Source organism: Eulemur rufifrons, chromosome 28 (assembly GCF_041146395.1).
Source record: "Eulemur rufifrons isolate Redbay chromosome 28, OSU_ERuf_1, whole genome shotgun sequence".
In the NCBI taxonomy this organism is placed as follows: Eukaryota; Metazoa; Chordata; class Mammalia; order Primates; family Lemuridae; genus Eulemur; species Eulemur rufifrons.
In genome coordinates, this window is record NC_091010.1 from 22,897,418 (window position 1) to 22,924,546 (window position 27,129).

The window sequence follows — 27,129 nt, forward strand, 5'->3', positions numbered from 1 at the left end:
TTTAAAATAGATTTTTTTATTTGCAAAATTAAAAAAAAAAGACAACAAAAAACTACTCTGAATCAGGTTCCTTCTTCCTCCTTCTTGTCCCTTTTGAGTAAGTCCCAGAACCTGTTCCTTCTTTGCCCTGTTCAGTTTGCTGTGTCAACCACTCTTGTTCCAGCTGTTTGAGCATGTCTGGGGTGAGCAGTCCTTGCTGCACCAATCTGGAAGCAAGAGATCTCTCTCCTGCACTGCAGCTGGGTGGCTCAGTGGCTTTACTCTCTCTTTTGGTGCTGCGTGTCCTTCTAGCTTGGCCCTTTAAAGTTTCTGACAATCGTGACTGGCTCCCTGTTGACAAGCTCTGCAAATTCAACAGCTTATGTGTCTCAGAAATTTTAATCAATTTGGTGATGTTGTGCACACCATCTTGAATAATGCCATCAAGTTCTTTCTGGAGGTGTCGAACAAGGCTGGCATCTGGAAACATATCCATGAATCGGTAGCTGGGAAAAGGACACATTACATTATGGCAACAACTCTTATCACAGTCACTGCATTAATCGCAATGGCATTTACCTACATCTTGCCACCGATTAATCCCAAATGTTCTCTCCGTTTGCAAACTCTGTCCAGTGCCTTTGCTCAAACTTTATTTCTGCCCCAATATACCTGAGGAATACATCATTATGGGGGTGGGTCAGCACTGTACCTCAATTGATTCTGACATACTCCCTGAGGGGGACATGCCCCTCCTTTGAAAATCACTAGACTAGGCCGGGCGTGGTGGCTCACGCCTGTAATCCTAGCACTCTGGGAGGCCGAGGTGGGCGGATCGTTTGAGCTCAGGAGTTCGAGACCAGCCTGAGCAAGAGCGAGACCCCATCTCTACTAAAAATAGAAAGAAATTATATGGACAGCTAAAAATATATATAGAAAAAATTAGCCGGGCATGGTGGTGCATGCCTGTAGTCCCAGCTACTCGGGAGGCTGAGGCAGGAGGATCCCTTGAGCTCAGGAGTTTGAGGTTGCTGTGAGCTAGGCTGACGCCACGGCACTCACTCTAGCCTGGGCAACAGAGTGAGACTCTACCTCAAAAAAAAAAAAAAAAGAAAATCACTAGACTAGAGCAGGTATTCTTAAATGTTAACGTACAAATGAATCACCTGGGGATCTTGTTAGAATGCAGAATCTGATTAAGTCTGGGAAGGGCCTGATATTCCTAGTTCTAACAACCTCCCAGATGACACCAACACTTTTGGCTGAGGACCATCCTTTGAGTAAAACCACTCATAAAACCTTTGATTTGCCCTACTTTTCAGAAAAATGAGAGCACACGAAGGAAAAATTTGAGTACCTTAGCCACAGGTAAAGATCCAAGACATCATGAACTGCCTCAAGATCCACGAGGTCTTTAATATTCTTAGGTGGCAGTAAAGGCCATTTGATGTATCGGCGTAACCACGCAAAAGTCAGGGGCTCATTCCTGCTATACTGCCTGGCAAACTGAGAGGAAAAAAAGGAAAGAGTTAAAAAGCATCAGCATTCCCTTAAGTTTGTGATTAAAAAGAAAACGAAAGCACAAAAGAACATTAACTGTAGTTGTTTCAATAGGCTGGTTTCTTTTTTCCTTTACATTTTTCTATATTTTTAAGAACATTTAATACTTTATAAAGATACTTTTTTTTTAAAAAAAGAATGATTTGCCTCTTTTGACAAAACCAGGGCAATATTATGTACATCAGAAGTTGTTCAAGGACTAACTTTCCAGAGCCTAAGTCTCTTAACTCTTAGACTCCCATTCCTAAGTCAATATGTAATAGTTCCATAACCTCAAATATGAGCTTAAGTTTCTCTATCTTGTTAATGTCCTCCCTTATTATAAAGAAACTGTTTGAAGTGGCTTGGTGCAAGCCTGGTCACAAGCCAATCTAGAACCTGCCTCCTACTAGCGGTGTGGCTTTGGCCAATCACCACTCGGTGCTTCAGCTTCCTCATCGGAACAGAGATGCCATACTCCCGTCCTCCACCACGAGACACCTTGGGGAATGTGCTTTGAAAACCACAGTGCACCCTAGACAACGCTAGGCGTTACTATACATCACCTGTACTACACAAGATAGAAATTACAACCGTAAAAGAAGACTCCTCTTGTAAGAGTTTAAATAAAATCTTTAGCTTCAAGAACATGATGATTTCAAATTGTTCATGGCCAAATTAGGGAAAATTATCTTTAAATGCTTAACCTAGGCAAGGTCAACTGGTCTAATTACTTAGACCAACTATGGTTAAATAATACCATGATTTTTATTAAATTCAGTCTTGTGCATTCTACAAAGTTTAATGAATACCAAGTAAGATACCCATGAAGGATAGAAATGTGACCATATTAACCTGCTAAGCAGGACATGCCAAGCATGGGTTCTCAAGTTCTCTCTCTTTTTTTTTTTTGAGACAGAGTCTCACTCTGTTGCCTGGGCTAGAGTGCCGTGGCGTCAGCCTAGCTCACAGCAACCTCAAACTCCTGGGCTCAAGCAATCCTACTGCCTCAGCCTCCCGAGTAGCTGGGACTACAGGCATGCACCACCATGCCAGGCTAATTTTTTCTATATATATTTTTACTTGTCCATATAATTTCTTTCCATTTTTAGTAGAGACGGGGTCTCACTTTTGCTCAGGCTGGTCTCGAACTCCTGAGCTCAAACGATCCACCTGCCTCAGCCTCCCACAGAGCTAGGATTACAGGCGTGAGCCACCGCGCCCAGCTTCAAGTTCTCTTATAAAAGGTAGTGGCTTTATTATTTTTGGCCACAAACAACTAGTGGAAGTCCACATTGTACAAGAGCTAAGGAGCTGCCGACAGAGGACAGGGAGATGCCCGTCCACCCAGCAGCCGACCCTAAAGGAGCTCTCTGAGCACAATTTCAAAACCACAGTCCTAAGGGACATCAGAAGTTATGGATGGGCCAGGCCTGGTGCTCACGCCTGTAATCTTAGCACTCTGGGAGGCCAAGGCAGGAGGATCGCTTGAGCTCAGGAGTTCAAGAGCAGCCTGTGCAAGGTGAGACTCTGTCTCTACTGAAAATACAAAAAAAAACAAAAACAAAAAACCCCCCACAAAATACAAAACAATTAGCTGGGCATGATGGTGTGCACCTGTAGTCCCAGCTACTTGGGAAGCTGAGGCAGGAGGCTTGAGCCCCGAAGTTTGAGGTTGTAGTGAGCTATTAATGATGCCACTGTCCTCTACCCAGGGTGACAGAACAAGACTCTGTCTCAAAAAAAAAAAAAAAAAAAAAAGAAGCTATGGATGGAATTGAGCTCTTTTATAGTTCAGTAATGAAGGAGATCAAGAAAAAAAAAAACTTCTAGATTTCACATTCTAATCTTTTAATAGAAAACATAAGCAACTAATGACCTGCACTGTTCCAGACACTGCCTATTCTTTAGTACAGAGCTTCTGCTTCATTAGAACAGCTGCTTGAAGGATGGTGTGAATGAGGCCAAGGCCATGGGATCAAGCTCCACTCAGGAGCTTAAACAGCAGTCTAAGATTCTGTTCATAAATTTCACGCTTAGCTAGCTAAGTCTTTCACAAATGCCAGTTCTAAGAAACATATTTTCTAGGTAAACACCTAGACATGGAAGACCTCTAAGACATACTGTTAAGAGAAAAAGAAAAGGGCAAGTTGCAGAAAACACACCTGCACAACAATACTAGTATTTCCACATGTACATGTATGTAGGAAAATGCAATGGAAAAAGGTGCGCAAAGTAGTTATTTCAGACGACTGAGATTAGGAGAGGTAGTCAAATTTAACCTATCCGTAATGTTTTAATTTTGTACAAAGAGAATGTATTTATGGATTATTTATGTGATTTAAAAATAATTTTTAAAATAAATTTAGAAATAGATTTGATTAGAATAGAGCTAGTATGCAGAATGCTAACGCTTTTAGAGGAAATGGCAATGTACCTCAATGAGTCACAACAAGATTCAGAGAAGAGGAGGCCTTTGGGTTTAGTGGGGTGGGGAGGACACACCAAGCAGAAGCATAGGGTGTGCAAAGGCCCAGAGGCGTCAGAGAACAGCCAATGGGGTCAGGAAGTCTGGCCTCCCCAGAATCCTGTGCTTCTCCAAAGTCAGAGATTTGCATCTCTACCCAAATGGGTTAAGAGAAAAGGGTGTGGAACCTTTCCAAGACAGCCACCCCTGGCTCAGTGCCTTACAGTTAAGAAAAGTAAATACTATTGCTACTACTAACCCCTAATCCCTCTCTTTCTCAACGTTAATATTACCCAACACTAAAAAGGAAAAAGTGTATATTAGGCAAAGCCCCCTCTCTCAAACAATTTTATTTTTTTTGTTTTAGTTTTTTCACAGAGGGTACCATATAACCCCAAATATAAGTGTTCTCCCCACCCCTAAAAAGTACCTGTAAGAAAAAGAAATTCACTTTATATGTAAGTTTTTACAAAGTCTCTCATATTACAGGGCACTTTCTCGATTGTTTTATTTTGAACAACAAAATACTGTGGGGGGGAAAATGCACTGACCTGAAACAACTCAAAATATCTTAAACGTGAAGGCTTACCTGTAACAACGAAGAGCAGACAAAAGGCTGCTTCTTGTTGATAGGGGCTGTGCAGAAAACATACCTCACTCGGAGACTTAATGGAATATGCTGGATCAACTCTGCAGAAAATTTAAAATCATCCATATTGCAGACAAAATACTGCCCATCAACTTGTGAAAAATCTACAAAAATATCCTGGGGAAAAAAGATACATGAAATTACTGGACTGCCTAATTGGGCATGAATAAAGCACTCAAGTCTACAAAAGATGATCTCTTTAATCTATGACAGACTTCCAGAGAGGCCTGCTTTACTCACTGCTTCCTGAAGCTAACATTTCCCCCATATCCTTCCCAATCTGAAATACTCAAAGAGAAAATTCCTCAGTACAAAAGTTCCAGAAGATTTTGAAAAAGTTTTTACTTACAAGATAAATTTCATAAATAGCAACTTCACAAAAGTAGACTATCCATTCATGCCCATGAGGTTAACCGGTAATTGACATATTGATATTTTTAGAAAAGATTGAAAAGGGAGTTTCCACTTACAATGAGGTTAGACAGTGTCGTATCAGGGAGATGGTAGGCAAACATTTCAATCTGCTCAGCTGTTGGATGAAGACCAGCTGCCTTTTAGTAAAAATAAAAGAAAAAAACAACCATAAGCTGATTTGCTTTATAAAAAGGACAAATTTTCTTAAGTTATTTCAAGAGAAAGTCCTACATTCAGGCTAAGCTCTCATCGAATGAGTTAAATGCCAAGAATTTGAGTAAAATAGAAAACCCCATCATTTTACCATTTATTACCAACTATTAATAGAAAAGCTGATGAGATGATTTAGTAAAAATGACAGATTATGGTCACTGAGTAGGTGTTTGTTTACATTTTAGTCATATTTCTAAAACCTAGGATAATCTAATGGAGTATCAAAAATACTTTCTAGGATAAAACCCTTTTCCAAGTCTCGATTCTTCCTGCTGAATAAAAATGAACCAAAAAACCACCAGTCACTTTACCCAGAGCAATAAAACTGACATACATACATAAGTACATAAGAAAAATTTTAAACTGGAAGTCAGTTATCTCTTTAGCTGTACACCACAGTGTTAAGAAATGCTCACAGCTAAGTATAAGGAATGAAACATGAAAAAAAGAAAGTAAATAGAAAAGAGAAAGAGGAAAAGAAGAAGAGTATGAGTATAAGAAATGAGGCACACTGAAGGGAAACAGGGTTGTGTCACTATCAATTGCACTGGGAGTCACCCATGAACCTAACTGTACTCTTTTTATTTTATTTATTTATTTTTAAAAAGCAGGGTCTTATTCTGTTGCCCAGGCTGGAGTGCAGTGGCATCATTATAACTCACTGCAGCCTCGAACTCCTGAGCTGAAGCCATCCTCCCACCTCAGCCTTCTGAGAAGCTGGGACGACAGGCATGTGCCACCACACCTGGCTAATTTTTCATATTTTTTTTGTAGAGATGGGGGCCTCGCTATGTTGCCCAAGCTGGTCTCCAGCTCCTGGCCTAAGTGATCCTCCTGCCTTGGCCTCCCAAACCGCTGGGATTATACCTAACCTTACTCTTAACAAATGTTACGGAAATAATTTCAACCACAGCTTTCCTCCACGACCCATGAACTTTTTCTTTCATCATCTCATATACACATTCCCTTTTACCTAGAGTCACTGACAAATGAGATGAGCCATGTAAAGTGAATTTTCCAGGCAACTTTTAATTTTAACTATTCTTTCAAAGATACTTTAAAATATGTAAACTTCTGACTCATTAACTATATAACCAAAATTTTTTTTTTTTTTTTTTTTTTGAGACAGAGTCTCGCTCTGTTGCCCGGGCTGGAGTGAGTGCCGTGGCGTCAGCCTAGCTCACAGCAACCTCAAACTCCTGGGCTCAAGCGATCCTACTGCCTCAGCCTCCCGAGTAGCTGGGACTACAGGCATGTGCCACCATACCCGGCTAATTTTTTGTATATATATATTTTAGTTGTCCATATAATATATAACCAAAATTTAACCTTTGTCCTCACTGGCTTGAAGTCATATTGCTTAGTGCTGTACACTAAGAATATGGAACACTCAATGGTTTCTTCTATATTCAAGCTTCTGGTAATTTTTTAGTCCACTGACATGGCTCTATGTGCCCACCTGCTGCTAGATCTAGGAAGAACTAAAGGAAAATCAGGTTAACTAAACTTGCTCAATCTGGGTCTTTCACTTGCACACCATTCAACAAGCAAGAGTCTGTCTCTCCAAAGCAATTAAAGTAGGGCTTTCTTGATGTGGTTTCCATGGCAAAAAAATTTCTTTTGCTTATTTCTATTTCCAGGTGTCTGAGGCAAGAGTCTGGATAGTGAATGATGGAAGGATGACTGTTCTCCACAGAAAAGTAGTAATTAACATGTTACACCTTACCCTTATAGGATCCACAGGCCTATTCAAAATTTCCTTCAATAAACCGAGGTCTTCACGATTCATTGTTGTAACCTCTCCTTCTTTAAATTGTGTGCTGTATCTACCAGCTCTGCCAGCAATCTGCAGGGCTTGAGAGGTGGTGATTGGTTCTAATTCTTTCTCTCCCTTTTCATTGATACTGGGCTTTATAAGGGAGTAAAAAATAATTCTCCTTATGCTCCTGAAATAGAAATAAAAGTGATCCACAGATTGCATGAAAAACCCTCCATTGCTTGGGTCATCTAAGAAATGCTCACTGCAATTCCAGTTCAGGCCCACTTGCAATCTTGCCTGCCATTTAAAAAATAAGGAAAACAGTCTGCTGGTAATTCTTTTTCTTCCCCTCAAATAGTATTTTTTAACAACTGTGCATATTTACTAGAAATCATCAAACTATATACTTACAATGGGTGAATTATATGGCATATAAATTATACTCTAATAAAGCTACAGAAAATGACTTGTTTACAAATAACCCAAATCAAGTGTTCCCATACTGCTTTTAGAAGTTGGGTGCCTGGCTGGTCCGAAGGTAGTGAGTTATCTCACTTGATTGTTCACAGTCAGTTACAGATTGAACTCCTTGTTCTACTACTTTCCCCCCTCCTCATTACTGCACTTGACTAGTCTTAAAAAAATAAAATAAAAAAAAAAGAAGTTGGGTGCCATTAAAAACAGCTTTTAATAGTTCTTTGATTCATAGAGGTATAGTTGCCTTAATTACCTAAGGAGGAATATTTAGGCTTAATCTTGTTTTTAATTTTTTTTTTTACATATCCACAATAGGCTTAACATTGTTATCACCAGAGGTAATGGGTACCTCCACATGCAAAATAGGCACTTGGACACCTGTTTGTTGACTGAGACTGAAAATAAAGTGAGGTGATATGACAGAGTAGCAGCAGTGGGGGACAGTTCTCCAAACTCCTAGTGCTACATAATATGTTCTTTTCATCCCCTCAATAGGTGTTTGCAAGATAAATCTCAAATCTATACTATATCTATTCTCCTAAATCAAAGTTTGATCATTAAAGCCAATTAGAAAACTGAAAAACAAAAAATTGTCATCTAACCTACAGAATATCCTTGCTTATTAAAAACAAATTACTTACAAATTAAGTCCCATGCCAATGGCATCTGTTGCAACCAGGATTTTGCATGGATCATCGGGATCATTAAACTTTTTTGCTTGAGCAAGTTTGGTCCCTAAAATAAAAACATTTTATGTTAAATCAGTGTTCTTCGTCTCTTACTACATTACGCTAAGTACATCTTGGAATCCCTCACACCTCCTGCTCTTCCCATTTTTAATAAAACTTTGACTGTTTTAAACTTTTTCTTTAAATCCTCAAAAATCTCACTTCCCCTTTACTTCCTCTCCTTTAAATACCCCTCATATAGATCACAATCCCCCACACCACACTAGCCTATCATTCCTGAGGACACTTACTAACAGATTTCACGACTACAACTTGAAGATTATTACCACATCCATAGTTTAATGACATTTCTGTAAAAAAATCATAAGCTCAACATTTAAAACACAGTCTAATAATAGCAGCAAATAAGAACTATAATAATTAAAATACTTCTATTCCCATCAAGATGAACTAGAAATGTATTTATTTTATATGACCTATAACTGATTACTAATACATCAAGCTGCTGAATTCAGTATCTTTTCATGTATTTTCTACTCATATCCCAACATAAACTGCAAAAAGAAGAGATTTCATTTCCTGCCATGATGAAAGCCAATAATTACCAGGTGGGAGACTGCCATATATTACAGCTGATTCCAATCCCCGAATTTCAATCTGTCGACTCACAGAATAAATATCATTCTTGCTAAAACAGACAATGCAGTCCCCAGGCCGAAGGTTATCTAAAGATTCTAGTGCATGATTCAGCACAGAAATGGGGGTAAGCCGCTCATAGCTTCGAACCTACAATAAAGACATGAAATGGTCAAGGATTATAACACATCCAACTCTACTTCTTGAGACTATTAAGTGAAAAGCTTGCAATGCAGTCAAGAGTAACATAAAACTAGTAAGTACCAACATTTTTCAAAAGAAAACCCAGAAAAACATTTATTTTGATATTATAAGTGTTATCATCAGTTCTCATTGGCATTTCTACATAAGATAAAATACAGTGCTTCAGAGATTTTCAAAGCACTTTCACATATATTTTATTTCCATGGCAATGTAGTTAAGTTTAGAAGGGTTATTAACTGTTATTTCCATTTTAGGAAAGAGTAAAATAGAGCCCAATAAAAGAGTAGGTCTGAGGCTTTTCCCAGTCCTAGCCTTCTGCGATATGCTTAAGAGTGCAAAGCTAAGAACAGTAAAGTGTAGACTGAAATCCAGAATCTTCCATCACATTCCACTATCTTTCCCTGACAGCTGAGCATAAAACTAAAATAATGGGCCAATTTAAAAATATTTCTTCATTTTATTATAGAACTCTGGCAAAGAAAAAGTAAAGTAGGAAACCAGTTACTTCCTATTCTAGGAGAATTTGAAAAAGGGATACAAACTGTGTCCAGGAATTAGGTGTATATCAAAGGCCCCAATAACTGACATAAAAGACTTTGAAAACCACAAACTATTGCTGGGTCTCCAACTTCCAAAAGTCCTGATTTATTTATTTTTAAAGAGATCTGCTCAAGCCCCAAAAGGTTTTGTTGAGAGAAGATGAAGAATATCCTGTACTCTTGGAAGGCTTAGGGTGCGAAGGCCACTCTGACAGACTTCAGATCATGAGGTTCAACCAAACATATATGATCTAGTCAATCACAAGAAAAGGGAGCTTGCTTTTTAGTTAAGTTCTGATTTGGGCACTATCTAGGGCCTACGACGCCAGCGCCTAGGTACCCTGGGCTGATACGCCACCTTGAGGATGAAGCATATGATCTAATCTAGTACCTCCACTTCCTCCCCAGTTGTGTACATAAGCTCAGTAACCAGGTCAATAGCAGCAGATTCTCCACACAAATGAACTTCTTCAGCACAGAGTCCTGTAAATGCAAAATTGAGATTTTTTTTTTTAATTTTAAGGATTTATAATTAAATATGTACCACTTCACATAGCAAAAATATATTACATTTGCTTACCTGTTGCTTTACAACTTTGCCAAGTGTTTTCGTAATTACCTCTTTGATGCAAACTTTAAAACTTTGCCCACCTTCTAGTGGGCAAATATTACCCCATTTTTATAAATCTCAGGGCTTTTAATTGCTTTGGCCAAGGTTTCAAGTCTATTTATACAGTGAAGCCAGCCAAGACTAGAATTCTGGCATTTTCATGCTCAGTACTGACACAGGTCCTATACTAGTGTTTTTCAAATTAGGCTCCCTAGAATCACTGAGCCATTTGTGAGGCTGACGGCTGGAGGCAGAAGAAACTCCAAGCTCCTTATCCTTGAGCACATCCACTTTCACCTATTCTACATAATGGGCTTCAATGGATACTCTTTGTTTGAAGAAAGAGTTCAGCTACTTATTTTTAAATTTGAAAATCCCTGCCCTAAAACATGCTGATCAAAAATGCACTCCAATATGAAATAGTAGATATGTTCATTCATGTCCATGAACCTCAAGAACTCCACTTCCAAGAGTCTATCCTAAAGAAATAACAAAAAATAAAAAATAAAAAGCTATGGGGCCACAAAGACTTTTACTGCAATATTATATTAATAAATAAGAGGAAAAAATGTTCAACTCTATGGAACAAATAACAGTACTGCTCTTCAATGGAGAATATGCAATTACATTAATATGTGGTAAGAAAAAATGTCTATGAAATAACAGAACTGAAAAAAGCAACACATACAATTAAATGTTCTCAAAACACCACATGCACAAGAAAAACAATTGGCAGGAAACATGGCAAAATATAAATAGTTGTGCAAATATGGTGAGATTTGATCATTTTAACTTTAATTACATGGTTATGCTAATTTTATAACAGCAAAAATGATTTCCCCCCCTTTTTTTAAGAGACAGAGTCTTGCTGTGTTGCCTAGGTTAGAGTGCAGTGGCACCATCATAGCTCACTACAACCTCAAACTCCTGGGGCTCAAGTGATCCTCCTGCCTCAGCCTCCCAAGTAGCTGGGACTACAGGTGTGCACCACCATGCCCAGCTACTTTTTAAACTTTTTTATAAAGACAGGGTCTCGCTGTATTGCCCAGGCCAGTCTCAAACTCCAAGACTCAAGTGATTCTCCTGCCTCAGTCTCCCAAAGTGCTGGGATGATAGGTGTGAGCCACCATGCCCAGCCAAGATTTCCCATTATTAAAATCATATTTAGAAATTAGAAACTCACACTTAGCTGAATTTTTTGATTGATTTGTGTCAAAAAGAGATCTGACTATTTGGCAATGTCAAGCAAATAAAAATGTATCTAGTGTAGATAGCATGAAGCACAGTTCTTATAACATTAGCATCACCAACCTAGAAGTGCTCTGGTCCAGGCCCATCCTCTGGCTGGATCTCTAATCATCTGAATTTCATCAATTACGGCCACTTCATCTTAAAACAAAAAATTTATCATGAGCAATACAATCTACTTGAATAGTATGACAAACAAATTACAACACCAAAATTCAAGCTTTCATCACCACCACAATGATCATCATCATCATCATCATCATCATCACTTACTGGGTACTTCTTTTGGCAGGCTTATTCTGAAGTGTTTTATGACTGTACCTCATTTAATCCTCACAGCAAACCTATGAGGTTAAGTATTACCATTATCTGCATTTGACAGAAGAGTCAACTGAGGCCCAGGGAAGTCAGTTGTCCAAGGTTAGACAGTTAGTAAGTGAATAGCCTTGCACAAACCCAGGCCACCTAGCTCCAAAGCCCATACTCTTAACCACTTTCCTGCACTGCCTCCCAAATTGAGCAGTTCCATTTGTCTATTTTCTGCAGTCTCAGAGACACCCTGGAGAATGTGCCTAATAAGAACTATCACATCTACACAGTAGTCAAAGAAGAAAGCAAGTATCTATGCTTCCAGAACAAGGAGTAGATTTATTAATGAAGCATCTCTACAACAGGAAACCAGACCGCTCTCAGGAGCAGAAAGTGAAGTGGAAGGTGTAATTCCTTGGGCCCCAGCAATGTTCATTCTTAGGTGTTTTAAACCCATCCCTATGGCAAAAATTATTGCCTCATTTTATTTCTAATGTCAAAATGCTTCCAACTATATTATTTTATTCTCTGTAAGTATATATAAAATATACTGTATTTTTATTTTCTTTCCAAAATACCACAGAATTGAGAAAAAACATTTAATATACTTACAATAACATTTAGGAAACTAAAGAAAACTAATTTTATTCTGAAAAACTATCAGATTAAGAATTACTTATTGCATCTGGATATATACAAATAAGACTAGAAAACACAGAGCAGAAGAAATTTTGATTTATAAACTTTTTCTTTTCGAGATAGTATCTTGTTCTGTCACCTGGGCTAGAGTGTAGTGGGGTCATCACAACTCACTGCAGCCTCAAACTCCTGAGCTCAAGCGATCCTCCTGTCTCAGCCTCCCAAGTGCTGGGATTACTGGCCTGAGACTCCACACCCAGCCTGATTTATAAACTTTTGTGCTGTTTGAATTTTTATAATGTATTACCTTTATAATACATTGATTTTTTTAAACAAAATCTATCCACTTAGAAAGTTGATTACTAAAATGATAAAAGCTACCAAATAGTAAATAATATATAGTCCCTATTTGTTTAATATATACACATATAATATATAGATAACCATATTCATATACAATATGAACACAAATATAGACAAAGTCTGGAAAATATACACCATAGAGTTAATTAGCACTTGTTGATTCTGGATAGGTAGGATTGGGAGATTATGTATGTTTGTTTTCTTCTCTTTGCTTATATTTTTGTATTTTCTATAATGAAGATATGATTGCTTATATAATAAGGAAAAAGTTAATTTTCATTTAAAATGTTTTCAAAACTATTTAAATAGAAGTTCATTATGGCACTGTATATAATAGGGAAAAATTTTAAATAACCAAAATATCCTTTAATCAGGGAATGAATAATTTTAGTTATAAAGTGGAATACTACATAACAGTTTAAATGAATATACTTCAGATATATATAGCTATCTCAACAAAACTAGATCTGAACACTTGCGTGGAGTAAAAAAGCAAGTTGGAGAACAGTAATACAATATAATAATCACATAAATGTTTTAAAACATGACAATTTGCAGTACTGATAGGTAACATATATCGGTGATATAAAAACAGACAGGAAAGCTATACACCAAATACTTGATATCACTTACATCAAAAGAGGGGAGCAGAAGTAAACTGGGGAATGGTACAAAGGAAATTTCCCATACTTATGAACAGTTTAGCTCTTTTAAGAGAAAAAGGAAAAGAACATTCAGAAGTTTGGCACAAGAGAATGCATGGCATTTGTTAGTGCTGGCAACTGGCTGTTTGTTGTACTATTCTCTTTTTTCTCTAGATTAAAAAAAAATTTTTTTTTCATGATTAAAAAACATATTTCAGTCGGGCAGGGTGGCTCATGCCTGTAATCCTAACACTCTACGAGTCAGGAGTTCAAGGCCAGCCTGAACAAGACACAGACCCTGTCTCTACCAAAAATAGAAAAAATTAGCCAGGAATGATAGCATGACCCTGTAGTCCCAGCTACTTGGGAGGCTCAGGCAGGAGCATCACTTGAGCCCAGGAGTTTGAGGTTGCTGTGAGCTATGATGACATCACTGCACTATACCTGGGGAGATGGAGGAAGTCTCTCTCTCAAAAAAAATTCATATGTTCAACTGTGTTTTAAAATTAAAAATACCAAATCATAATTTTTAAAATGGTGTATACATACAAGGAGTTGTAACACTGCACATCTCAACAGTACAAGCAACATGGCCAGCCTGTTTCCCATCTGGCTCAACTGTCACACGTTCTTCACCTGTTACCAAGTCACATGGCACACCCTAGAATAATGAAAAGAAACCCAGAATTAATTCTATCTTGAAAACAATGGCAAAAAGAAGCTTTAGATGCTTAATAGACTATTTTCTCCATTACCATCAGATTTATTTAACAGTTGCAACAAAATATTCCCAATGCTTTTTTCCCTTTTTATAAAAAACAAAAGAAGAGCCATTCTCTTATATAGCTCAAATCAGCTAAATCCTCAGGTCACAAACGCATGAGAAATGGCAGCAGTTTCACATTTTAACTTTGTACATTTCTGTACTACCTGACTTTATTAAAATGAATATGAATTGTTTCTATATTCAAGAAGAACATCAGAAATAAAATTTGAAACTGTTAAGACCTCCCAATATAATTCCCTAGGAAGGACCAACATCAATGTTATGGTATGTTAGGGTGATCAACAATCCCCGTTTGTCCAGGACTAAGGGGATCCCCAGAACAAAGGATTCTTGGTGCTAATCTGGGAAAGTCCAGGCCAAACTGGGATGGTTTGTCACCCTATGGCCTGAATCTAATAATGAGGGAACATCAGACACCTCCAAAATGAGCAACAGTTTACAACACAACTGACCTGTAGTCTTCCGAAATGTGTTAAGTTATGAAAGACAAAGGGAGACTGAGGAAATGTCCAAGATTAATGGAAACTAGAGACATGACAACTAAATACAGTGTGAGACTCTGGACAGAATCCTGGAGGAGTGGTATGTAATTGAACAATGGACAAAATTTGAATATGGACTGTGTATTAAATAACAGTATCCTATCAATATTAAATATCCTGTGGTTATGTAAAGTCTACTCTGAGGAAATACATTCTCAAGTATTTATGGAGAAAGAGGCATTGTTTGCAAATTACTCAAATTATTCAGAAAAAAATAGAGAATACAAATTACCTACCAAAACTGGTTAATCTCACATTATAATGTCATAATAAAACAATGAACCAAAATGTGGCCCATTTAGTGAAATGAGGCCTCAGATCACAGGGCTTCAGTCCCTTCAGTTCTGAAAAGGTGGCTTCAGTCTTTATCATTAGTTCTAGCTGATAGCATCAGAGGTCTAATCTAAAAAAAGGTAAATTAAACATCATAACAGAGTAGTGGTTAACTCTGAGGAGGCAAAGGAGGAGTTCAGAGGGAGTTCCAACTCTATCAATAATATTTTATTTCTTAAAAAAGTAAGTGAAGCAAGCATGACAAAATGTTAGGATCTGATGGAGTTGGGTAGGCGTTCAAGGTTATTTGTATGTTATTCTCCGCATTTCTCTACATATGTGAAATATTCTGTAATATTGTATTTCATTCATTCTACTGTGTACATTTTTTCACATTTGAGTATCTCTGAAATCAGGATGCATCTTAAGAATTGATGGCATGTCGGAATTCAGTTGGCAGTATCTTTCCTTCTTAATTGTACATAAAGTAATGGTACATCTTACACTTGATAGCTTCTTAGATACAATGAAATGCGGCAATTTTTTGTTAACAGTAAATAACTACATGTCTTTTCCCCAACCCCACCTTCACTCCGTCCCCAAAAAACAAAATTAACAAGAAAAAATGAACAAATATCTGGTAATATACTGACAGCAGTATTACTCTTTTCGAAGATCTCATGTGCCAGTAATTTTAAAGGGCCACAGTACACTCCAGATTTTGCTGACAAGTATTTCTGGATTGCATGATAAGTCTTTCCACTGTTTGTAGGGCCCGAATGGAATATTATCTTCCGCTGTACGGCTCTGGCTTCTGGGTACCTAAAACACAAGTAAGTAAACAACTTAATCCAAGTAACCTCGAAATCCATCCTGCTAAAGATAACCATTGAAAAAAATTCCAAATGAACACCCTCTTAACATTCACAAGACAGTCTTTGGAAAACTAAACGAAACAATGGGTTTTATATCCACATTAAAATAATGACTGATTTCCAAGCATAACATTTACTAATTAAAGGACAGGAAAACCCAAATGCAAATTAATGTCTTAGATATTTTTCCCATTATACAAATCTTTTTCTCAGGAGTTACTAAAAATAAGTTTAAACTGCTATCAGTTCCACAGATATATTCACATCATTACCACAGCTCTGAACACATGACCCTAAAAGCAAATATTCCCAGGCCTCTGAATTGCAGTGTACACAAATATAACTGAGTCTTCTGCTTCTGGCCATAACAACAGGCACTGGACTTGCCCTACCACCACAAACAAGTACAAAAATAGACAAAGTACATGCAGGAACTGTTGTGGGGCATGGACACACAGACAGTGCAGGACTGCAACCCCTCAAAAAAGGGAACACTTGAGATAAGCCCTACTGCACCCCAGGAGGGCACAGCGAGGTCACACTCAAGCAGAGTACAATAGTCCCACTGAAGCAAGCAGCAGAGATCAAATTCAGAGCTGCCGAAAGCAGCTGGAATGTGAAGGACAGAGTGTGGAAGAGAAGAAAGAGTGCAGGGAGGGGGAGTCCTGAAGTCTGTACAGGGGTTCCCTTTGAGTTCTTGGTCAAGGACTGGGGTAAGCATGTGCAAGGGAAGGATGAGCAGGGCCTAGAAAAGAACAGCTTACCAAAGGTTTAAGCAGAAAGTCTCAAAGAGGTTTCAAAGTGCAAGGAGATATTGCAGTTCCAGCCATGATGGAAAGAACTCATTAATGCTCAGACATTCAGCTAAGACACCAGAAAGGCCATACCTTAGACGTAACGACAACACTCATACAGGCTGCTTTAGATCTGTCCTAATAAAACCTAAAACCAAGCTTTTGGTGTCAAGGGGAGACACTAGTTAATTGTCTGACAGAATTACCTGCCTATTTTTTTTTTTTTTTTTTTGGGAAAACAACATAATCCAGACTCCTTATAATCTGTTATCTAGAATACAATAAAGAAATAATGATCACTTAATCACCCAAAATTAGAAACTGGAGATTTCAAATCCACAAATGATGAAACTAACCAGTTAGGTGGTATTCTTAAGTCACTGATTTTACGTAGATCATCCTTACATTCCAACACAGGAAATATTTGTTTGGCATGTCTCAAGAAGAATGGAAATAAATCATCCACATGAGCTGGAAAATACAATGGTGCATTAACATGTGCAATCTACATGTTATCCATAACTCAATTTGGCGAAACCTCTTCATAGTGAGCTAAGCTAGAGGGGCAATGCCTGGATAAAAGAAAAGTCCTGGAGCAGGAGACCCTGTATCCTTTTCTGGGATACTGCTTTGACTTACTTTTTCCTTTTAATTTCACTTATATTCCAAAGAAAACAGAAAATCAACTGCCAACCACCATATTCTACTCCTTCTAATCTTTGCAAACAGGCAAAGATTAGCACTGGTAAAAGTTAAATTAAAAATGAAGAACCTAGAAATATACATTAGTGAGAAGGCCTGAGGTTACATGAAGAGAGTTGAAGGTGCAAACGTTTTTTAAACTTTGAAGATCATAGAGAGACAAAACATGAAAGTGAGTTGGTTCCTCAGTAAGAATTCCTCTACATCTTAGTGGCTCTGAAAGAAGAGTGGGGCCATGTCCCATTCTGTTTTGTACCCAGGTTCTCCCTCAGTGCCTGACACAGGGTCAAGGTCTAACAGTTAAATACATTTAAAAATTAAAACCCAAGCGCAAATGTTTGTGGAAATGAAATGATATGTTCTTACATTTTCTTTTATGGTAAGAACTCTATTCTGATATGAAGAAGAAAGAGGTCAGTGGCAGAAGCAGATGGAATCTGCTATGTACGAACTCCATCTTGCGGGAGAGCTCATTTCACTGTGACCTGTATTAACACACAGTAGAGAGCTCATGAGAACAGATCAAGGCCCCAGTCTTCCTCCAATCTAAGACATATGGGTGATTTAATTACTAGCTAAGGGACCCAACATAAAGCAAATGACCCAGAAGGCCTCCCAGCAAAGCACTGAATTACTTCGAGATTGTTTACAGGACCTATTCTAAAACAAAAAGCCCTGCTAGAGAAATAAATATGAAGTATGGGAAGAAATAGAAAGTATGTTCAACAGGATTTAAAAAATTCTCGAAACACTTGCCTGCACTGAAGCAAATATCATTCAAAACAATGTGAATGTCCACATCCAGGGAATGAGACTGCATAATATAATTTCTAAAGCTTATGAAAGCTTGGTGGAAGAGACGAGCTGCAGAAAACACAAAATCCAAATACAAAAAAGCTTAGTTTTTCATTTTAAAAAGTACACACACACCACACCAAACTCATACAAGTGTCTTTTTTTTTTTTTTTTTTGGTAGTACAGCTAGTTTATCATGATCTGTATTAAAACTGAAATACGAGCATGACATGCAGGAAGGCTCGGCATGCGGTTCCACTGGGTACAGTCTGCCTCACCAGGTGAGTCCTGCCAGTCTCTTGCCCAGGCAGAAGCAAAGGTCAGGGACATGTCTCCTGACCACAACTATGTTCTTATTTCCAGGCCACATGAGGTCTCACACAATCCTGACAAAACTGTACCCGAAGAAGTAATCTCTCTATAAAGATGCTATTCGCCTTACCATCGAGTCCATAATCAGCACCCAGTTTCTGAATTTCTTTCCTCTTGTAAAATTTGTCTAAGATCTTCTTTACTTCATCTAGAAGAGAGACATCAAAGTTTAACATTTGTTTCCTACCTTAGATAGAGAAATGCCCAAAAAGCAAAAGAAACTTGAAATCATAACACTAAAGCCAATAGTCTAATGAGTGTTGCAAAAACTCGAAGGTTTGGGTTGATTCCTCTTTATAGGTTGATATGTGACGAGTGTTCAGAAAAATGATAAAGTCAAATAATACAACACCCTGTTGCGCTGCAGAGGACTGAGCAAGACACTAGGGAATCAGAGACAGCCTCATGCCTTCACAAAACCACTCAGAAAGACAACCAATACAGCAAGGACCACATCATCATGCATTGTGCAAGTGACTAAATGATGATTTTAGGGAGGACACATTACACTAGTTTTGCTCTAGATGGCATAACTAGAGCCAACAGAAGGTGAGGGAAGCAGATTTCAGTGCAATGTAGGTAAGAACTTCTTAACAATTAGAATAGTGAAAAGTGAGAGCTCCTTGTGAATGGAAGTACTCATGCAAGGGTTAGATGACGGTATTTTAAGGGTGACAGCAGAGAAATGTCTGTGCTATGGGAGGGAGGTTGAATTAGATGCCTGCTGAGGCAATATGCCATTATGAATGGATACTTTTATAGGTGAAAATATTTTAAATTCATCAAGCTGAGATTATATTAAGTACAAAGGTTGTACATGTTAAAATACTACAGCACTATTCTGTGGAGACAAACATTTTCCTGACCCAGCCACACACTATGCATTTCTGGGAAGAGAGGCCAAAATTGAGGACGCAGTCTTTGCCCATGAAACAGAGAAAGGCCAAGTGGCTTGTATTTTTACCTCCCACAAATGTACCAACCACATCTTCATGCAGCCACAACACACACAACATTCACTGAAGAAATCAAGCCTGAACAAAGCATCCCACTAACAAAACTTTGTTTTGTAGAATGAGGGAATTTCAAAGTTGCTGGTTTAGCAAGTAGATTTGCCCACAACTATATATGAGATACACACACACACACACACACACACAGTATATATATATGTTGGATCACAGGCAGCTATCCTGATTATCTGTGGGTCTCTGTTACTTTGTACCTAGTGGGGGCAATAGTTTCTTTGTATAAATAGTGGAAAAATCAGTAACAAGTAATAGATTGGAAAAAAGTACATGCAATTGCTTGAGAAAATTCTGCTGAACTATAAACTCAATACAAACTAAAGACAGATCACATTTATTTAGAATTGACCTATTTTCTGTAACTAACACTCGGTGTTATGTAAGAATCATACTACTTTACTAAATTTAAATGCTTTAAAAATGTGAGGTTTCGGCTAGGCATGGTGGCTTATGCCTATAATCCTAGCTGTTTGGGAGGCCAAGGCAGGAGGATTGCTTGAGGTCAGGAGTTAGAGACTAGCATGAGCAAGGGCGAGACCCCCATCCCTAAAAAAATAGAAAAATTAGCCAGGCATGGTGGCATACGCCTGTAGTCTCAGCTACTAGGGAGGCTGGAGCAGGAGGATCACTTGAGCCCAGGAGTTTGAGGCTGCAGTGAGCTATGATGACGCCACTGCACTCTAGCTAGGGCGACAAAGTGAGACCTTGTCTCAAAAAAAAAAAAAAAAAAAAAAGAAAGTGAGATTTCTCAGTGGTTGCCTGCGGTTAGGAGGAGGAGATTGGGGACTGGGAGAATGGAAAGTGACTGCTCATAGATACTATTCTTTTTGAAGTGAAGAAAATGTTCTAAAATGAAGTTATGGTGATGACTGTACAACCCTGCAAATATAGTAATATTAAAACCCATTGAATTATATACATTAAAGGGTAAGCTTTTTGACTTGTTTTTTGAGACAGAGTTTCACTCTGTTGCTTGGGCTAGAGTGTCATGGTGTCAGCCTACCTGGGCTCAAGTGATCCTCCTGCCTCAGCCTCCTGAGTAGCTGGGACTACAGGCATGCGCCACAAGTCCCCGCTAATTTTTCTATTTTTAGTAGAGATGAGGTCTTGCTCTTGCCCAGGATGGTCTCGGACTCCTAACCTCAAGCAATCCAAGGGTGAACTTTTTGAAAAGTATGTAAATTATATCTTAACAGAGCTATTTTAAAAATTTAGTATTGCCCACAAAAAAAGAGAGAATTCTCTGTATCAATACTTTATATGGCCAGGAGCGATGGCTCATGCCTGTAATCCCAGCACTTTGGGAGGCCAAAGTGGGAGGATGGCTTGAAGCTAGCTTAGGCAACATAGTGAGACCCCATCTCTACAACAAAATTTAAAAATTAGGGCCGGGCGCGGTGGCTCACGCCTGTAATCCTAGCACTCTGGGAGGCCGAGGTGGGCGGATCGTTTGAGCTCAGGAGTTCGAGACCAGCCTGAGCAAGAGCGAGACCCCATCTCTACTAAAAAATAGAAAGAAATTATATGGACAGCTAAAAATATATATAGAAAAAATTAGCCGGGCATGGCGGTGCATGCCTGTAGTCCCAGCTACTTGGGAGGCTGAGACAGGAGGATCCTTTGAGCTCAGGAGTTTGAGGTTGCTGTGAGCTAGGCTGACGCCACGGCACTCACTCTAGCCTGGGCAACAGAGTGAGACTCTGTCTCAAAAAAAAGAAAAAAAAAAAAAAAATTAGCCTGGCATGGTGGTGCACACCCATAGTCCCAGCTACTCTGGAGGCTGAGGTGAGAGGACCACTTGAGTCCAGTAGTTCAAGGCTGGAGTGAGCTATGAATGAACCACTACATTCCAGCCTGGGCAACAGAGCAACACCCTTGTCTCAAAAACAAACAAACAAACAAACAAACAAACCCAATTTATTTTATCCAAAAGGATTTTCCAAAACCCATTATCAATTTTTAAAAAATAACTTCAAAACATGAACACAATGGAAACAGTGCTGAAAAAAAATTTTTAATCTACTACATAAGTATATGGAAACATAGCTTTGTTTTTCATAAAAATTAAGCTTTATCTGTTTCATTGTTCCTAATATTCAAAAATCAGAATGAGATCATGCTCTGGAAGTGCATCTGTCACCTGTGGACAGCCAAGAGCTGACCTGGCTGATCTGAATGTCTCCTTCACTGCTCCACCTGAGATGCCCAGAGCTCCCAGATTAGTCAGCTCTCCCAGAAAGTAGAGGGCCACTCTGCCATCACAGGTAGCTGTACTTCACTGCTAGAACACTTCAAAATTCATAACAGTGCTTAGGAAAAAAATCAAAAAAAGCAAAAGGTTTAAAAACACTGCTTTGAAGCCAGCTGACTCTGAGTAGAAATACGTCCAAAGAATTTTACACCAGCTATTAACAGCCTAAGGAAAGAGAGGCTTAGAAAAAAATTCTGTTTCTTTAACAATGTAAAAAATATACATTACTTTGTTAAATCTTCACATCAACCTTTTATATAGGTGGAGCAGATTATCTGGGCCCCTAGAAGAATAATTTTCCCAGTTTCCACACATCACAGGTTCTACTTTAGGGTGACAACCTAGCAACTTTTTATTCCATTTCCCAAACAGCAAATGTTTAGTACAAATGATAATAGTTTACATTTGTTCATCTCCTTACAATTTTCAAAGTGCTTTGCCAAACATGTTATCCAATAATGATTTTCACAATCCAGAGATGTAGGAGGAGAAAATATTATTCTCATTTTACCAATTAAGAATAAAGAAAAGGTAAGAAAATTGCAAATTAGGCCAGTCACTTAAATGCTGTATGACTCTCACAGATATGCATCATTTTTCTAGCTGTTGTCAATCTATATCCATGTGGCTAAATGAGTTACAATCAACTAGAATATATATACAGATACACACATATACACACACTGAGCACCTACTGCATGCCTAGACAGTGCTTAGTACATAAGACATCCAGTAAATATTTGTTGGAGAACTGAATAAATGTGTCCAACTGGAGATAGAGCAGTGAACAGACCCTTCCTTGTGGCCATGTCCTCCTGAAGCCAATATGGAACCTGGTGTATGAATACAATCACTGATCAACAGTTACAAGTGTGATGAGTGTTAAGCAGGGGAAATAGAGGATGCTAAGGAGAAGCTTGGAAACTTAATCTACTTTACTAGTCAGAAAGAAGTACTTAAGCTACTTTAAAGAAATCAAGAAGAATCAGCTAGATTAAAAGTGAAAGTGAACGGACACACATGGACTGGGAGAAAATATTTGTAGACCATACATCTGATAAAGAACTAATATCCAAAATGTGTAAGGAACTCAAACTTAATAGCAAGAAAAGAAATAACCCAGTCAAGAAATGGGCAAACGACCTAAATAGACATTTATCAAAAGAAGACATACTAATGGCCAACAGGTATATGAAAAGATGCTCATCACCACTAATCATCAGGGAAAGAGAAATTAAAAGCACAATGAGATATCACTTCACACCTGTTAGAATGGCTATAATCAAAAAAACAAAAGAAAACAAATGTTAGCAAGGGTGCACTGTTGGTGGGAATGTAAATTAATACAGCCATGATAATCCAGCAATCCCATTTCTGGGTATATTCCTGAAGGAATTGAAATCAACATGCAGAAGACATAACTGCATTCCCATGCTCACTGCAGCATTATTCACAATAGCTAAGATATGGAAGCAACCTAGGTGTCCATCATCAGATGAATGGATAAAGAAAATGTGGTAAATATACACAATGCGATACTACTCTGCCTTTAAAAAGAAAGAAATTCTGCCATTTGCAACAACATGGATGAACCTGGAGGACATTATGCTACATGAAATAAGCCAGGCACAGAAAGACAAATAGCACATGATATCACTAATATGTGGAATCTAAAAAGGTCAAACTCTTAGAAGTAGATAGTAGAATGGTTGTTACCAGGGACTGGGGGAGACAGGTGGAAGAGAAAAGGGGAGATGTTAATGAAAGGGTACAAAGTTTCAGTTAGAATGAAGGAATAAGCTTTAGAGATTTACAGCACAGAATGACTGTGATAAATAATAATGCACTGTGGCCAGGTGTGGTGGCTCACACCTGTATTCCCAACTACTGCAAAGGCTGAGGCAGGAGGATCGCTTGAGCCCAGGAATTTGAGGTTGCAGTGAGCTATGATGACACCACTGCATTCTAGCCAGGGCAACAGAGAAAGACCCTGTCTCAAAAAAAAAAAAAAAAATGCATTGTATATTTCAAAACTGTGAATAGATTTTAAATGTTTTCATCGCGCACACAAAAAAGTAGGTGAACTGATGAATTTATTAGTTTGATTCAGTCATTTCACAATGTAAGTGTGTGTCAAAACATCACATTGTACCCCATTAAATATATACAATTATTATTTGTCAATTAAAAATAAAATTTAAGAGCTGGGCACAGTGGCACACATCTGTAATCCCAGCTACACGGGACGCTGAGGTGAAAAGATCACTTGAGCCCAGGAGTTCAAGACCAGCCTAGGCAACATGGCAAGACCTTGCCTCAAAGAAAATAAATAAATAAAAATAAAATAAAATTTAATCCAGGCAGAAGGAGCAGCATGTGTAAAAGGCCTGGAACAGAAGTGCACATTTCATCCATATAACTGAAGCATGGACAGTGGCAGGCAATGAAGCTAAAGAGGTACCCAGGCTAGAACAGGCAGGGCCTTTCAGGCCATGTTAAGGCTTAGAGACCCTTTTAAACTAAAGACAATAGAAAACATTAAATAATTCTTTGCAGGGGAGCAATATAATTAAGATCTTTTTAAGAAAACATTCTGACTGCAGGTAGAGAATGAAATGGAGAGATCAAAGGGGTACAGGAGACATGTGAAGGGCTATGTCAACAGTCCAGTCAAAAGACATAGCTGGTAATTTAGGCTAAGTCAGTTGCAGGGGAGAAGGAGGGAAATAAATGCTTAGACAGGCTAAGGTGAGGTGTAAGAAATCCAAGAGACACCTGGTAGGCAGCTAGATATGTTAAGCCCAGGGTGAATGAGAGAAGTCTAGGTAGAGACAAAGATCTGAGAAGAATATTGAATTTAGTGGAGAGGCAGAGAACGACACACCCTATAAAGTGTACAGAAAAAGGAGGCAAGGTGCCATAGGACAGAGCCTTGAAGTACATCATCTTTTCCAGCAAGGAGCAAGCAAAAGAAATTGAGAAGTGATAGCTTCTCATCACAATCTATGTGGAAATCTGATACCTTAACCATGTAGCTATATAAGAGTATAGTAATTCACCATCCTCTGCAGTTCCTCTTGCAATGCTGAAAAATTATTCTAGTAAATTCAACATCTGGACCAATCCCAGCCAAAGGAGATGAAAAAATAACCCAGCACATCTGGTACTGACAATCCTATGTCTTCATTCTGTCTTCATACTGGGAACATCAAAGACATTTACATTTTCAGGTAAATTCAAATAGTTGCACAAAATAAGAATAAGAGTTTTATCAATATTTGAATACAACAAATAGGCAAATTATCTCACAAATTACCTTATGCCTTCACACAATATAAAATAAATGGGAAATTGTTTAATTAAGTAAATAGCTGCTTAACTGAGGTTCAATTTTGCAAGATGAAAAAGTTCTGATCTATATCATAATGTGACTATACTTAACACTACTGAAATGTACACTTAATGATTAAGTCAGCAAATTTTGTGTTTTTACAATTTAAAAATATAAATCATATAAAATAATTACATCATTAAAATTATTATTAAAACAATACAACCCCTGCTATGGTTTGAATGTCCCCTCCAAAACTCGTGTTGAAATTTAAATGCCATTTTAACAATGTTGAGAGGTGGGACCTTTAAGACCTTTAGGACATAAGGGCTCTGCTGGCATCAATGGATTAATGCCATTATCTTGGGAGTGGACTCCCAATAAGAGGAAAGACCGGCTCCCTTTCTCTCTCTGTCTCCAAGGCTCATTTGCCTTCCGTCTTCCACCATGGGATGATGCAGCCCAAAGACCCTCACCAGATGCTGTTCCTTAATATTGGACTTCCCAGTCTCCAGAACTGTGAGCCAAATAAACTTCTATTGTTTATAATAAATTACCCAGTCTCAGGTATTCTGTTATAGCAGGAGAAAACGAACTAAGACAATCCCCCACCCCAAGTAAAGTGAAAGGCTTTGCCTAGCCCTGACTTGGAAGAACAAGTCAAAGAGTAACATATACTATGAGTTCCATCACATTTTGAGTGAAAGTACCGTACTTCTGCTCTGAAAAACTAGATCTGACCCACAGCCTGTTGTAGGCTATATTTTACAGTTACAGTAGGCACCAGTGTTGCTTGTTGAGGTGAACTGCCCAGAGACTTCCTGGACAGCATTCCCTCAACCTCCCAGACTTCCACTTGGTCAGAGCACGCTCCCTCAACCCCTAATCGCCCAGAAACTAGAGTACAGCCATATAATCTGAAACCCACCTTGATAACATTCACACGCCTCTCTGTCATACCTACCCAAAGTTAGTTTTGCAGAACAAAACCCACTGCCACTCACTGGAGCTACACTTTCCCTTTCTCTCTGGAGCCCGGGATGAATAGTACCTACCACCACCTTTGGCTAGGACACCCTACCTTCTTCTATCTTGTCATGTTCTACCTTGTATTACAGCTGATTATCCATATGTCCTTCCTCCCCACGAAACCATTAGGTTTCTTGAAAAGAAGAGATCTGGATCTGAATCTGGTTCCTCTTGACAACCGCCATACAGCTTAACAGTGTTTGGTTTCCGTTGGCGCCAAGTCAATGACAAATAATCCTGAAAGAAGTCCCCTGCTGGCTTTTCACTGCCTCATCCTCTCGCCCCTTCTCACAAGCAACAGTTCTGGGGACGGGGGAGGAACAAAGAAGAATAGGAGAACAAGCGGTCGGCCCACCTAACGACTCAAACTCAAGTCGTCCCCACACAAGAGTGTTTAAAACATTCAGAGAGCAGGGCAGCGAAAAGGAAAAGGCCACTTCAGGCACAAGACGTTAAGGATGAATCAGACAGTCTCAAGCGTTGCCGGCTCGCAAACCAGCGAGAGAGGCAGACACTGACACTCACGATGACAACGCTCGAGGAGACCTGGGTGGCCCAGGCAAGGAGATGCAGCTTCCTGCCCGCCCGGCCCCGTCCGGCAGGCACCACCCCCGCCGCCCTCGCTAGTTCCCACTCACTCTTGTCCAGAGGCCGGGTCAGTTCGGCCCCGACGTCGCCGTCGGCGCTGGGGCCTTGAGGTTTCACAGTCAGGGGCACGAACAAGGACGTGTTCGGGGCTTTGGAGCCACCGGAGGCAGAAGAGGAGGCAGTGGCGACGGCAGGAACGCGCCCCAAAGCCCCAGGAAAGGGCCCAAAGTGGGGACGAAGGGCAGAGCAGACGGCTGCCAGGTGGCCAGCCTGGCGCCCCGCCGGGAGCCAAGCCCACAACAGGGCACACCGGGGTAAAGACATCGAGGCCGCAGGCCCTAAGGGAGCCCGGAGCAGCCCGCGGACACGGCCGCTGACAGTGAC

At 39.1% G+C, this 27,129-nt stretch overlaps 1 protein-coding gene across 1 annotated transcript; it reads right to left on the bottom strand.

The window, feature by feature from the left end:
- SUPV3L1 (Suv3 like RNA helicase) lies at window positions 1-27,129 on the bottom strand. The gene is made up of 15 exons (XM_069460064.1): window positions 26,796-27,129; window positions 18,589-18,666; window positions 18,108-18,215; window positions 17,006-17,120; window positions 15,634-15,802; window positions 13,928-14,039; window positions 11,487-11,564; window positions 9,957-10,048; window positions 8,792-8,972; window positions 8,139-8,232; window positions 6,988-7,207; window positions 5,105-5,185; window positions 4,575-4,751; window positions 1,337-1,485; window positions 1-485 (listed from the first exon to the last, which is right to left on the bottom strand). The coding sequence occupies exons 1-15, from the start codon at window positions 27,067-27,069 to the stop codon at window positions 53-55; spliced, it is 2,361 nt and encodes a 786-aa protein (XP_069316165.1). The 5' UTR covers window positions 27,070-27,129; the 3' UTR covers window positions 1-52.

Bases quoted from the DNA above. Each gene is read 5' to 3' on its own strand.
- SUPV3L1 (XM_069460064.1), bottom strand. From the start codon at position 27,069: ATGTCTTTACCCCGGTGTGCCCTGTTGTGGGCTTGGCTCCCGGCGGGG. The intron at 11,565-13,927 runs GTATGTATACAC...TTTTGTTTTAAG, and splicing joins GTGCAGTGTTACAACTCCTT to ATGAAGTGGCCGTAATTGAT. The intron at 8,233-8,791 runs GTAATTATTGGC...TTTTTATTTTAG, and splicing joins ATATGGCAGTCTCCCACCTG to GGACCAAACTTGCTCAAGCA.